This window comes from Triticum urartu, chromosome 1A, assembly GCF_056163025.1.
Source record: "Triticum urartu cultivar PI428250 chromosome 1A, HENAU_Tu73, whole genome shotgun sequence".
Taxonomy (NCBI): Eukaryota; Viridiplantae; Streptophyta; class Magnoliopsida; order Poales; family Poaceae; genus Triticum; species Triticum urartu.
Window position 1 is genome coordinate 32,222,976 of NC_141873.1, and position 14,872 is coordinate 32,237,847.

The window sequence follows — 14,872 nt, forward strand, 5'->3', positions numbered from 1 at the left end:
GTACGTCGGTGGACCTCCGGGCTGTCCACGAGGCAGGGGGCGCGCCCCCCACCCTCGTGGGCAGCCCGGGACTCTCCTGGTCCATCTCCGATACTCTGTGGGCTTCTTCTGGTCCAAAAATAAATTTCGTGAAGTTTCAGGTCAATTGGACTCCGTTTGATTTTCCTTTTCTGCGATACTCTAAAACAAGGAAAAAACAGAAACTGGCACTGGGCTCTAGGTTAATAGGTTAGTCCCAAAAATCATATAAAAATAGCATATAAATGCATATAAAACATCCAAGGTTGATAATATAATAGCATGGAACAATCAAAAATTATAGATACGTTGGAGACGTATCAATCCCCTCCGTATAGACCCGACGCGTCCGTTTCCCCCCTCCAAGTGCCGATGGCGGCGCCATCCGTGAGGGGGGCCACGCCCCGGAGACGCGTGTCGGGCGTTTGCAACCGGCACAACACTCTCAGACTTGTGAGAAGCCGCGTACGCAAGATTGGCGGCATGGTAGCCCACGGAGGCCGCCGGCCACAGTCGTGGACATGCGAAGGGCAATCCGCGTAGAGGGAAGTGTTCGGATACTTCTCCATCACCAAAAATTATGAAAAATTACCATCGCTCCAATAGCACATGTGCCCACGTCTTGTAAAAAACACATGATTTTATTGCGATCCGAGTATTTAATAATATTCAGGCCGCACCACTACCGCAGAACGTCTACTACTATGTCATCGCCGTCCATGAGGGGGGCCACACCCCGGATACGCATGTCGCCTCTTCGTGACTGAACCGGGACTAATGGGTTGACCCGGCCTGGACCTTTGCCCCCTTTTCTACTAGTGCAACACCACCCCGCATATATGAGGGGCCGGTGCAACGTCCGGTGGCATTGCTACCCCCCAGGGCCCCCGTCCCGCCTAACCCTGGAGCGGTTGACCACGAGATCTAGCCCTTTTACTTTCCACGGACGGGCTTTGATCAGTGGACCTCTCCACCCGGTTCTGTTAGGTCAGCACAGAGGGACACCTGGGAGCAACATCCGGGCCAAACCCACAGCTACATCCCCTCCGTGTAGACCCGACGTGTCTGTTTCCCCCCTCCAGGTGCCGGTGGCAGCACCGTCCGTGAGGGGGGGCACGCCCCGGAGACGCGTGCCGCCTCTTCGGACATGCCACAACACCACCCCGCATGTATGAGGGGCCGGTGCGACTCTCCGGTGGCATTGCTACCCCCAGGGCCCCCGTCCCGCCTAACCTTGGAGCGGTTGACCACGAGATCTAGCCCTTTGACTTTCCACGGACGGGCTTTGAACAGTGGACCTCTCCACCCGGTTGTGTCAGGTCAGCCCAAAGGGACACCTGGGAGCAACATCCGGGCCAAACCGACAGCTACATCCCCTTCGTGTAGACCCGATGCGTCCGTTTCCCCCCTCCAGGTGCCGCCGGCGGCGCCATCCGTTAGGGGGGGCACGCCTCGGAGATGCGTGGCGCCTCTTCGGACATGCCACAACACCACACGGTTGTGGTAGGTCATCCAATAGAAACACTTGGGAGCAACGTCCCCTCCGTATAAACCCGATGCGACTGTTTCCGCCCTCCAGATGCCGGCGGCGGTGCCGTCCGTGAGGGGGGCACACCGCGGACATGAGTGGGTCACACTCCATACCCTATTTTGCATGGCCAACCACGCGAAAAATTTGTCCTTGGGCGAGGCCCAGGCCTTCCACACCGCAAACTCCATGGGTGAGCGGATGATGCCAAAAAATTGGGCCAAGTAGGTAGACTTGGCAGTGTATATCCCGCTGTCTGTGTGTTTGCACACAATGTCGTCTTCAGCTTGTACCTCAAGAGGAAGACGCGGATGGTGGACCAAAGCTCAATAAATTGTCGAAGATGTTCGAAGGTGAAGTTGGGAGTGATCTTAATCTTGTGAACCCATGCATCATCCTGGAGGGCTTCCCAAAGTTTCCATGTCTTCCGAGAGATCTTCATCATCATCACCACTGTCATCGCCATCGTCATCCACACACGTATCATTATAACCTTGGGAACCCTAGGGGGAAATTTTGATTTTGCCACTCTAGTTATTGCCAATTTTCCATATGCCACTCTAGATTCTGACATTTCTCTTTTTCTACTATTAGCTTTTGATAATTATCACAATTTCCATTTCGTGGCAAAATCAAAATTTCAGAATGGCAATTGTGATACATTTTCAAATGCTAAGAGTGGCAAAAGTGAAATAAAATTATTTTGCTTTTGCCACGAAATGACAACTGTGATAATTGTCAAAAAATAAGAGTGACAAAAGTGAAATGTCAAAATTTAGAGTGGCATAAGAAAAATTGGCAAAATCTAGAGTGGCAAAAACAAAATTTTCCCAAACCCTAGTGGGTCGTCTTGTGTGTTACTTGTATCATTCACTCATATTTGCCATTAACCCAGGCCATGGCCCACCCAGAATTTTTGGCGAAAAGTTAATTAATACTTCCATATCATCTACTAGTAGGACAACCAAGACAAGACAAGGTCCAAGGAGATCGTGCGTGCCTCCTCTTTTTTTCTACTAGAATAATGCCCGTGCGGTGCAACATGGTATAAATATTCTAGTAAGTTAGCTTTTGTGATTTACCTGCTAATAATATGCGATGTGTAAATAAATATTCATCAAATTATGTCTGTGGTTTAACTTTTATTTTAATCAGAAATGATTTACCTGTCTATATTATGCGATTGTGTAAATAAATGTTTATTAAATTATGCTGATAATTTGTCTTATATTTTGATAAAAAGTTTGGTAAGTAAATTAAAGCGGAATTGATTCAGAAGGTAAGTAAATTAAGGTGATTGATTATTATACGGGAAATATTGGACGAAGGGAAGTGGGAAGAAAGGTGAAACGGGAACCTTATTTTCTTTTTAATGTGATTGTGTAAATAAATGTTGATCAAATTCTGACTGTGAATTACCTTATATTGTGATTAGAAATTTGGCAAGTAAATTATAGTGGAATTGATTCAGAAGGTAATTAAATTAAGGTGACGGATTATCGTATACATGAATGGTTGGACGAATGGGTGGTGAGAAGAAATTTGAAATGGAACCTTACGTTTTTTAAGTAGTAGAGACTCGTGGATGCCTCCCTCGTGTATACGATGGCTCACGTAACCACCGATGCGCTAATTTTGGTGCTAATCCTAGTAGGCCTAGGACATCGGGAATGAGGGAGTACAATTCTGTTTCCAGAGCTAGCCCAGTCGATATATACTTTTTTTTTGAAACTCGATATATACTTTCTCCTAGACGAGGGACGAGTGCCTCAGATCACGATCCCGAACTTGGCCTCCAGGCTCCAGCGGTCGCCGGCGCCGCCCGCACGCGGACGGCCGTACCGCGCCGGCCCGTCGCGGCCTCACCTCCTCCACCTCCAATCCCCCCTGTCTGCCTACCCTCGCCGGCAGGTTGCCCGTCGCAGCTCGGTCCGGCGGCCGGAGCAGCCTAGAAGGACTTGGTAAGCCTGCTTCCGCTTGTTCATATTATCGACTGCCTGATGACCTGCTGTATTGTTGTGCCCTGCTGCCCCCATTAACCCTAAATCCCCAGTGCCCAATCCCAGGTGTTACATTACTTGCTTAACTGTGTTGCTGATATTTTCGGAATCCCCAACTTAATTCAGTTTTATAATTCTTGTGTTTGTTGTAATTGTAGAATCATGCGCATTTCAAACCTACGATCGAACTGCAGTGTTATGAATCAATTGGCTGTTTATATTCTTCAGTTGCCAACTTTTTACGTCTGTGCGATTTTTTCTTTTTTAACAAGTGCGCCCACCATCCGAGATCTTTCTGGTCCGCCAATGCATTGAGCAGTTTTATGACGTCCACTCTTCTGTTACTGCAATAATCCATCCCTGTGTTGTGTCAAATTCACTAGTAGTTTCTTATGCTAGTTTGGTGTTAATTACTTTTGTTGTACAATTGTCAAAAATGAAGAGACTGTTATATTTATGTAAGACCATCGTTTCTTCCCAACTATTTGTATTTGCTAACTCTAAACATATTTGGTGAGCTATAATATATATTGTAAAACCTATTTATATTGTTCTTTTCGGTAAGACTGTACTATATGTCATGCCAATATTTATTTTTTAATATGGCACAGGAACTCCGAAAATTTTCTGCTATACCATTGCCACTGAAAGCCATGCCGATGTTGCGTCGAGTGCGGCCTCACACGTCTGGCGGTGAGGACCGCCTTAGTGCGCTCCATGATGATCTGATCCTCCTCATAGTAAGCAGGCTGGACACCCAAACAGTGCTCTCCATGGCCATCCTCGCCAGCCGTTGGGTTCGCATCCCGCACAAGCTGTCCGCACTCGACTTCAGGGTGAGCGACATACTCCCGCCGGAGTACGAACGGACCGTCGCCCTTCGCAAATGCAACTTGCCGCGTGACGCCACTTTGGCCGGGACACTCGACGGTCCCAAGGCGCGATGTGAGATCGACACAATAAGGTCATTCACAAACGGAATCACGAGCTTTTTGGAAGCGGACAGTGGCCATGACCGGCATGTAAAGACCCTCCGTCTCGAGTTTTTTCAAACATACAATAGCATTTGTGTGGACCGCCTTATCAATGTTGCAGTCCGTGCATGGGGGGTGGAAGATCTGGAGGTTGTCGTTAGGCCATCATCGGGTTATGATCAGACACGGACATACAACTTCCCCCACGACTGCCTCAATCTCCGGTCTTGCCTTCGCAGCCTGACGCTAGGCAAGTACTGTGCACTGCCACCGCTGCATAACTACATCATGCTTACTAAGCTCGTCCTGCATGACATGTCTGCTTCCACACCCGTGAATGTGTACGAGAGGGTGTTCAGAGACTGCATCGGGCTGCAGGTGTTGTACCTCACGTCCTGCTCCTGTGCACATACCACTTTAGTGGTGGACGCGCCGTGTTCACATATCAGGGAGCTTGTCCTGGAAGAGTGCTCATTTTTTGTGATCGAGCTGCGCGATCTCCCAATGCTTGTCCGTCTAGCGTGCCGCCTAACCAACACTTCAAAGATTCTATTTGGCTTGGTTCCGAGCCTCATGGACACTAACCTTTCATTCTCTCTAGAGGATGATAGTATAGTGGCGGCACGGTGGACAAATGAGTTCGACTCGTTCCTCGGTATGTCCCCCACCATGGCGAACCTCGTCATCCGATTTACTGGGCGGAGAACTTGGATTGGAGCCAGCAGTCCGGAGAAGAAGTTGCCGCACCTCAAAAGGCTCCTTGTTGCCGACCTGCCTTCAAATTGGGATATCTCATGGACACATGGCTTCCTCATGGCCTCAACATTTCTCGAGGTCATGCACATCCACGTGCCTCACTCAGAAACAGAGCCCGATTATCTGCGTGGGATGAATTGGTCGAAATCACGCAATGAGCTTCGGCACCATCACCTCAAGGAGTTGGTCGTGATTGGATACACGCAGCGTAACATATGGCTTTTGAAGTATGTTGTGAGGGTGTGCACATCGTTGCAACGCATTGTTTTGCTGAAGGATGGCCATGTTCGGTACATCGGACTCTGGGATTGGCAGATGGTCGGGCAGCAAACATGTCCATGGAGCGATGATGAGAAAATGGTGGTGAGAAGAATGATGAAAAAATTTGGGCTCAGGCCTCTTCCTAAACTGATCTTGGGATGATTTCTTTATTTATTCTTATGTACACATTGTTATTGAACCTAGAGGGATCTTGTGATCGATGGGAAAAATATGTTTGTCCTCAGTTTAGTTTCACTCGATCGGTGTCCATTTTCCAATTCCCATACTACATATAGTTTGTGGGAGTAGCACCAAGAGTATGCCAACATCCATGGACGCCTGCAATCTCAAGCTTCAATGGTACGTGCAGGCCAAGTAACTCCACAGCCACGTACTACGAACATGCCTCATCACAGGCACTCAGTGACTGCAGGCGCCAGTTCGAGAGCTGGCAACACGAACAACACGAGCTGGCAACGCAAAAACAGGCACAACGAACGCTCCCGAGAGTAGCGCTCACAACCCCTTTTTTTCGAGAGCTCGCCCACGATCGCCACCAACGCACCGCGCGTCGTCTCGCATAGTATGGGCCTACCTGACGGAACTGCATGCAAGCATGTATGCACTCTTTGGTTCAGAAGTCTTCAGAGATTCCTCCAAGGATGGACGAGGAGCGCCGTTGCAATGTGGAGCACAAGGGTGACGCTGCCCCACCCTCCAAGCATTAGAAGATCGACACTAAGATATGCAATGCCAACGACGATGTTGCCAGGGCCTTGGGTTCCAGCCAGCCATGCATTGACGACACCCAGTGCGACGTCGACGTCAACTCCGCTCACAAAGCGATCGAATTAGTTAATTATTAGTCCCTCTGTTCCAAATTATATGTCGACGTTTTGAGCACCTTGTATATCTTTGTAAGGGCTGAAATGTTCTGAATGGATCCCTCCAAATACTAAGTAATTTTTATGTTAATTTAGTCTGTAATGCAATATTTGATATATTTGAATGTTTTTCCTAGTACATTTCCGAAAAAATTATCCGCATTCACCACCGGCCCTAGCCCCATACACCATTTATTCAAGATGAAAACGAGGCACACAGTTTCTCTAGAAAATATATGTGTGCGATATGGTTTATTCAAGGCAAGCATGGAGCCATCGCACACAGTTTTAGAAAACAATTGGTAGGCGAAATGGAAGCATCGCACAAGGTTACTGCTTACAAATCATGTCTGGATATACAGCCCAATATAGGGCCCACTGTGTTGCAACCTTACTTTGTCTCTTGTATACATTTGGACCAGCAGCTGTGCCAGCATGTCGAGAAGAAACGGCCTGTGAACCCGTCCGGCCCTGGGACCTTATCCAGAGGCGTAGCTTGACCACCTTCTCCACCTCCTTTTCAACGACTACCTCCAAATGCGATAGATCCCTACATGGGATGCCAAGTAGCCCCAAGTCCAAGGTGTATTCCCGTTCTAGTGCCCGGCCAAAGAGGTTGTCATAGAAATCGTCTATCGCCGTGGTAATTTGCTCCTGACCAGTCAAGATAATGTCCTCCTGTCGCAAGGTTGTAATGGCATTCTTCCTTAGTTGGTGTCGGGCATGCTGGTCAAGAAACTAGTATTGGCATCCCCCTCCCTCAGATACAGCATCCTCGAGTACTGCCTCGCAATTGTTCTCTAAAGAGAACACAATCCTAGCAGTTTTCGTTTCAAGAGCTTTCTCAGACTAAATTCCTGGTCGACAATTCTCTGTTGTTCATCGCCTTGTCCGGCTTGGAGATTACCTCCACCGGTCGCTCCAACTCTGCAATCCTTTCGCCGTCGCCCTAAGCTTTATATCAAGTACGTACCACGAAAGGATTCCCATTCGCAGGGATAGAGTTCCACGCATTCTCCACGATCTCAAAGAAACCCTACGCACGAGGCCAAAAGGCATCAAATCTGAAGTGTCTACCCATGCTATGTCCACGTTTAGACCACCAGAATTGGACCGTGGTCCGATATTGCCATACCCAGAGCCGTCAAGAAACTAGAGGGGTGCGCCTCCTCCCACAAGTTCGTGCAGAACACATGATCAATCTTCTCTACGGTTGGTTTCTCCCTCTCATTGGACCATGTGAATCTCCTCCCATTCAGATGCATTTTCTTGAGCTCCAAAGTGTTTAACTTGGACAAGAACCGGGCCATCTTGCGCCTATTAACAGCAAAGTTGCACTTGTCGATAGGGTTAACTAGCAAGTTGAAATCCCCAAAAAGCCAAGGCCTTGCAAGCAGCTCTCTAAACTCATGCATGAACTCTATTTTCAGCACATGCACCTGCTCACTTGGGTTAGATCTAGACGCACACTGATGGAGGAGACATGTGGTGCTTGAACCCCAGATCGAGAGGAGATGCCCGCTGAATTTGGTCAGGGACACAATGGGAGCCGCCGCCTAGATCGGGCACGGAGCGAACGCGGAGTTGAGGAGGGCCGCCGCCTGGATCAGGCATTGACCGGACGGGGCAGTTTAGGTGGAAGGGTGGGCCAGCGGGGTGGTAGGCAGCAGCCGGAGCAGAGGAACACGATCACATATAGAGACAAAAACAGCGGCAGTCGGCAAGGAGACCACCGCGGCGAGGGAAGAGGATCAAGCACTGAGTTGTGCGTGATAAAAAATTAGAATATGATACCATGTTAAGAATATGCAACTTGTATTCACATGAAGCCAAAGGCCGGTATATATACATGTACATGTACAAAAAATATGCAGAAAACCCCTTATATAATGGGGTAAATACAAAGGCTATATATATACTCTAACATTGGCTACCCACTTCCGTGACAGGGGCGGCCATCGGTGGCGATGCGGCGCGTGGAGCGTCGGCGGCAGGAAGGACACAGGCACACAGGCGGGAAAAAAGGCGGGACTAGTTTTACTCGGCTGCACGGGCGTCGAGTTTATTTAGGCGCCACAGGTGAGGTGGGGGGGGGGGGTCGGTGGAGTAAAAGTTTTACTATCTTATAGAATGTAAGGGATCGGCTAGGTGCGGTTTAGCACTACTAGGGAAAACCTTATACATAGAAATTTAGCAGTAACGCGTGTCAAAAATGGGCGCTAGTGCTAAATAGCAATAGCGCTTGTGGAAACCGCACTACAGATACAACCGTAGCAGTAGCGCGTGGAAATGAAAAGCGCTACCACTAATATTTCCATTGCTAAAACGGTAGGCTACGCATAGCAGTAGCGGTCTTGGGAGAAGCGCGCTACCGCTAGGACATAAGTAGCAGCGCTACTGCTAATGGAAATAAAATAAAATGAAAAACAAAAGGAAAAGTAAATGAAAAAGAAAGAAATAGAAAAAGGAGAAAGGAGAAAGGGAAAAATAAAATGTAGAGGAAAATAAATGAAAAAGCGAAAAAAAGGAGAAAGGCGTAGCAGTAGCGTCTGTTCGTAGGAGGCACTGTAGCTAACGTAGCTGCAACGCGTTTCCTAGACCCCCGCTGTAGAAACAGAAAAGGAAATAAGAAATATGAAGGAAATTACATAGCTATAGCAGTAGCGCGTTTCGTGAAAATCGCTATAGCTAAGTTTGACTTAACCAAAAAACCGTTTCCCTTCGGCCACCACTTTTTCCCCAAATCCCTCGACCCACCCCGTCGCCGTCTTCCTGATTCGCCGTCGCCCCACTTCACCGCCGTCTCCTGCCGACGTCAACGCCCCCGGAGCCACCAGAGCCGCGCGCCGTCGACGCCACCGGAGCTGCCCCCAACGCCACCGAAGCCGCGCGGCCTCATCAACGCCACCGGAGCCGCAGTCGACGCCATCGGATCCTCCCTCGCCACAACTGCCTCCCTCGCCGTCACCGGAGATGCCCCTGCCTCCCGTGCCACCACCGGAGCCATCCTCTGTAAGCCCCCACCCCTGCTCTCTCTCTCTCTCTAAATTAGTTAGGTTAATTTAGTTAGGAAACAAATTTAGTTAGGTTAATTTATTTAAGAAAAGAATTTAGATAGGGCTTTGATAGAGATGTTGGAAATATGCCCTAGAGGCAATAATCAATTAGCTTTATTATATTATATTTCATTGTTCATGATAATCGTTTATTATCCATGCTAGAATTGTATTGATAGGAAACTCAGATACATGTGTGGATACATAGACAACACCATGTCCCTAGTAAGCCTCTAGTTGACTAGCTCGTTGATCAATGGATGGTTACGGTTTCCTGACCATGGACATTGGATGTCGTTGATAACGGGATCACATCATTAGGAGAATGATGTGATGGACAAGACCCAATCCTAAGCCTAGCACAAGATCATGTAGTTCGTATGCTAAAGCTTTTCTAATGTCAAGTATCATTTCCTTAGACCATGAGATTGTGCAACTCCCGGATACCGTAGGAGTGCTTTGGGTGTGCCAAACGTCACAACGTAACTGGGTAGCTATAAAGGTGCACTACGGGTATCTCCGGAAGTGTCTGTTGGGTTGGCACAAATCGAGACTGGGATTTGTCACTCCGTGTAAACGGAGAGGTATCTCTGGGCCCACTCGGTAAGACATCATCATAATGTGCACAATGTGACCAAGGAGTTGATCATGGGATGATATGTTACGGAATGAGAAAAGAGACTTGCCGGTAATGAGATTGAACAAGGTACCGGGATACCGACGATCGAATCCCGGGCAAGTATCATACCGATAGGCAAAGGGAATTGTATACGGGATTGATTGAATCCTTGACATCGTGGTTCATCCGATGAGATCATCGTGGAGCATGTGGGAACCAACATGGGTATCCAGATCCCGCTGTTGGTTATTGAACTGAGAGTTGTCTCGGCCATGTCTGCATGACTCCCGAGCCCGTAGGGTCTACACACTTAAGGTTCGATGACGCTAGGGTTATAGGGAAAGTATGTACGTGTTTACCGAATGTTGTTCGGAGTCTCGGATGAGACCCCGGACGTCACGAGGAGTTCCGAAATGGTCCGGAGGTAAAGATTTATATATGGGGAGTCCCATTTTGGTCACCGGAAAGGTTTCGGGTGCTATCGGTAACGTACCGGGACCACCGGGAGGGTCCCGGGGGGTCCACCAGGTGGGGCCACCAGCCTCGGAGGCCTACATGGGCCAATAGTGGGAAGGGACCAGCCCCTAGGTAGGCTGGGATGCCTCCCACCAAGGCCCAAGGCGCCTCCAAGAGGGGAGGGGGCAAACCCTAGGGCAGATGGGCCCTAAGGCCCACCCCAGGTGCGCCTCCCCCTCTCCCCCTTGTGGCCGCCACCCTAGATGGGATCTAGGGCTGCCGCACCCCTTGGGGTGGGAACCCTAGGTGGGGGCGCAGCCCTCCCTCTCCCCCTATATATAATGGAGGCAAAGGGGTAGCCCAACACACGAAGTTCTTCCCCTGTTGGCGCAGCCCAACCCCTCTCCCTCCTTGTCTGTCGTAGTGCTTGGCGAAGCCCTGCTGGAGTCCCGCGCTCCTCCACCACCACCATGCCGTCGTGCTGCTGCAGGACGGAGTCTTCCCCAACCTCTGCTTCTCCCCTTGCTGGATCAAGGCATAGGAGACGTCACCGGGCTGCACGTGTGTTGAACGCGGAGGCGCCGTTGTTTGGCGCTTAGATCGGAATCAACCGCCATCTGAATCGCTACGAGTGCGACTCCTTCATCCGCGTTATTGCAACGCTTCCGCTTAGCGATCTACAAGGATATGTAGATGCACTCTCCTTCCCCTCATTGCTAGATTACTCCATAGATTGATCTTGGCGATGCGTAGAAAATTTTAAATTTCTGCTACGATCCCCAGCAGTGGTATCAGAGCTAGGTCTATGCGTAGTTTCTATGCACGAGTAGAACACAAAGCAGTTGTTGGCGTCGATATTGTCAATTTACTTGCCGTTACTAGTCTTATCTTGATTCGGCGGCATCGTGGGATGAAGCGGCCCGGACCGACCTTACACGTACTCTTACATGAGACTGGTTCCACTGACTGACATGCACTAGTTGCATAAGGTGGATAGCGGGTGTCTGTCTCTCCCACTTTAGTCAGATCGGATTCGATGAAAAGGGTCCTTATGAAGGGTAAATAGAAATTGGCATATCACGTTGTGGTTTTGGCGTAGGTAAGAAACGTTCTTGCTAGAAACCTATAGCAGCCACGTAAAAACTTGCAACAACAATTAGAGGACGTCTAAGTTGTTTTTGCAGCATGTGCCGTGTGATGTGATATGGCCAAAAGGATGTGATGAATGATATATGTGATGTATGAGATTGATCATGTTCTTGTAATAGGAATCACGACTTGCATGTCGATGAGTATGACAACCGGCAGGAGCCATAGGAGTTGTCTTAATTTATTTATGACCTACGTGTCAACATAAACGTCATGTAATTACTTTACTTTATTGCTAAAGCGTTAGCCATAGTAGTACAAGTAATAGATGACGAGACAACTTCAAGAAGACACGATGATGGAGATCATGATGATGGAGATCATGGTGTCATGCCGGTGACAACGATGATCATGGAACCCCAAAGATGGAGATCAAAAGGAGCAAATGATATTGGCCGTATCATGTCACTATTTGATTGCATGTGATGTTTATCATGTTTTACATCTTATTTGCTTAGAACGACGGTAGCTTAAATAAGATGATCCCTCGTAATAATTTCAAGAAAGTGTTCCCCCTAACTGTGCACTGTTGCGAAGGTTCATTGTTTTGAAGCACCACGTGATGATCGGGTGTGATAGATTCTAACGTTCGAATACAACGGGTGTAAGCCATATTTACACACGCAATACACTTAGGTTGACTTGACGAGCCTAGCATGTACAGACATGGCCTCGGAACATGGAAGACCGAAAGGTCGAGCATGAGTCGTATAGAAGATACGATCAACATGAAGATGTTCACCGATGTTGACTAGTCTGTCTCATGTGATGATCGGACACGGCCTAGTTGACTCGGATCATGTTTCACTTAGATGACTAGAGGGATGTCTATCTGAGTCGGAGTTCATTAAATAATTTGATTAGATGAACTCAATTATCATGAACATAGTCTAAATTGTCTTTGCAAATATGTTGTAGATAAATAGCTCACGTTGTAGCTCCCTGTTTCAATACGTTCCTAGAGAAAGACCAAGTTGAAAGATATTGTAAGCAATGATGCGGACTGGGTCCGTAGTCCGAGGAGTGTCCTCACTGCTACACAGAAGGCTTACGTCTTTGATGCACCGCTCGATGTGCAAACCCCTACAACATCGTCTGTAGATGTTGTGAACACCTGACAGACACATCCTGATGACTACTTGATAGTTTAGTGCACCATACTTTACGAATTAGAATTAGGATTCCAATGACGTTTTGAACGTCATAAGACATATGAGATGTTCCAAGAGCTGAAATTGGGATTTCAGGCTCATGCCCGTGTTGTGAGGTATGAGACCTCTGACAAGTTCTTTTGCCAACAAGATGGAGGAGAATAGCTCAGCTAGTGAGCATGTGCTCAGAATGTCTGGGTGCTACAATCATTTAAATCAAGTGGGAGTTAAACTTCTAGATAAGATAGTGATTAATAGAGTTCTCTAGCCACTAAGCTACTAGATCTTCGCGATGAACTATGACATGCAAGGGATGGAGTTGATCCCGGAGCTGTTCACGGTGCTTAAGACCGCAAAAGGTAGAAATCAAGAAGGAGCATCAAGTGTTGATGGTTTAACAAGACCACTGGTTTCAAGAAGGGAAAGGGCTAGAAGGGAAACTTCATGGATGGCAAACCAGTTGCCGCTCCAGTGAAGGAACCCAAGGTTGAACCCAAATCCGAGACTAAGTGCTTCTATTGTAAGGGGAACGGTCACTGGTAGCGGAATTACCCCAAATGCATGGTAGATAAGAAGGCTGGCAACTTCAACAAAGTATATGCGTGTTATTAATGTGTACCTCACTAGTACTCCTGGTAGCGCCTGGGTATTGGATACCGGTTCAGTTGCTATTATTGGTGACTTGAAGCAAAAGCTACGGACTAAACGGAGACTGGCTAAGGGCGAGGTGACGATGTGTGTTGGAAGTGTTTCCAAAGTTGATGAGATCACCATCGCACGGTCCATCTGCCTTCGGGACTAGTATTGAACCTAGACAAATGTTATCAGGTGTCTACGTTGAGCATGAATATGATTAGAGCATGTTCATTGCAATACGGTTATTCATTTAAGTTAGAGAATAATGATTATTCTGTTTACACGAATAATACCTTTCATGGTCATGCACCCTATGTGAATGGTTCAGTGAATCTCGGTCGTGGTAATACACATGTTCACGCCAAAAGATGTAGATAGTACCACTTTCTTGTGGCACTGCCGCTTAGGTCATATTGGCGTAAGATGCATGAAGAAACTCCATGTCGATGGATGTTTGGAGTCACTTGATTTTGAATCGCTTGACACATGCGAGCCATGCCTCATGGGCAGGATGACTAAAACCCCGTTTTCAGGTACAATGAAATGGGCAAGTGACTTGTTGGAAATCATACATGCTGATGCATGTGATCCAATGAGAATTGAAGTCTGCGGTGGATATCGCTATTTTCTCATCTTCACTGACGATTTGAGTAGATATAGGTATATTTACTTAATGAAGCACAAGTCTGAACCATTTGAAAAGTTCAAGCGGTTTCAGAGTGAAGTTAAGAACCATCATAATAAGAAGATCAAATTCCTACGATCTAATTGATGGGAATTTCTGAGTTATGAGTTTGGCAATCACTTAAGACATTGTGGAATTGTTTCACAGTTGAAGCCACCTGGAACACCACAGGGTAATGGTGTGTCCGGACGTCGTAATCGAACCTTATGAGATATGGTGCGATCTGTGATGTCTCTTACCGATCTACCGTTTTCATTTTGAGGATATGCGTTAGAGACAGCTGCATTCACTTTAGATAGGACACCATATAAGTCCGTTGAGACGATGTCGTATGAACATTGGTTTGGCAAGAAACCGAAGTTGTCGTTTCTTAATTTTTGGGGCTGCGATGCTTAAGGCTTTAGCCGGAGAAGCTCGAACCCAAAAGCGGACAAACACATCTTCATAGGATACCCAAAGGTGACAGTTGGGTATACCTTCATCTCAAATCCGAGGGCAAATTGTTTGTCGCTAAGAACGGGTCCTTTCTCGAGAAGGAGTTTCTCTCGAAAGAATTGAGTGGGAGGAAGATAGAACTTGATGAGGTTGTCGAACCTTTACTTCAACCAGAGAGTGATGCAACACAGAAAGATGTTTTCTGTGGCGCCTACGTCTGTTGAATAGGAAGTTAATGATAGTGATCATGAAGCTTCGGATCAA

General features: G+C 47.6%; 1 protein-coding gene across 1 annotated transcript; it reads left to right on the top strand.

Moving 5' to 3' along the window:
• The first annotated feature begins 4,199 nt into the window (after positions 1-4,199).
• LOC147988757 (uncharacterized) lies at positions 4,200-5,699 on the top strand. Its single transcript, XM_087546654.1, has one exon. It carries the CDS (start codon positions 4,200-4,202, stop codon positions 5,697-5,699), a length of 1,500 nt encoding a protein of 499 aa, XP_087402780.1.
• The last annotated feature ends 9,173 nt before the right edge of the window (positions 5,700-14,872 follow it).

What these genes read in the sequence shown, in the direction of transcription:
- LOC147988757 (XM_087546654.1), top strand. Translation starts at nt 4,200, where the DNA reads ATGCCGATGTTGCGTCGAGTGCGGCCTCACACGTCTGGCGGTGAGGAC.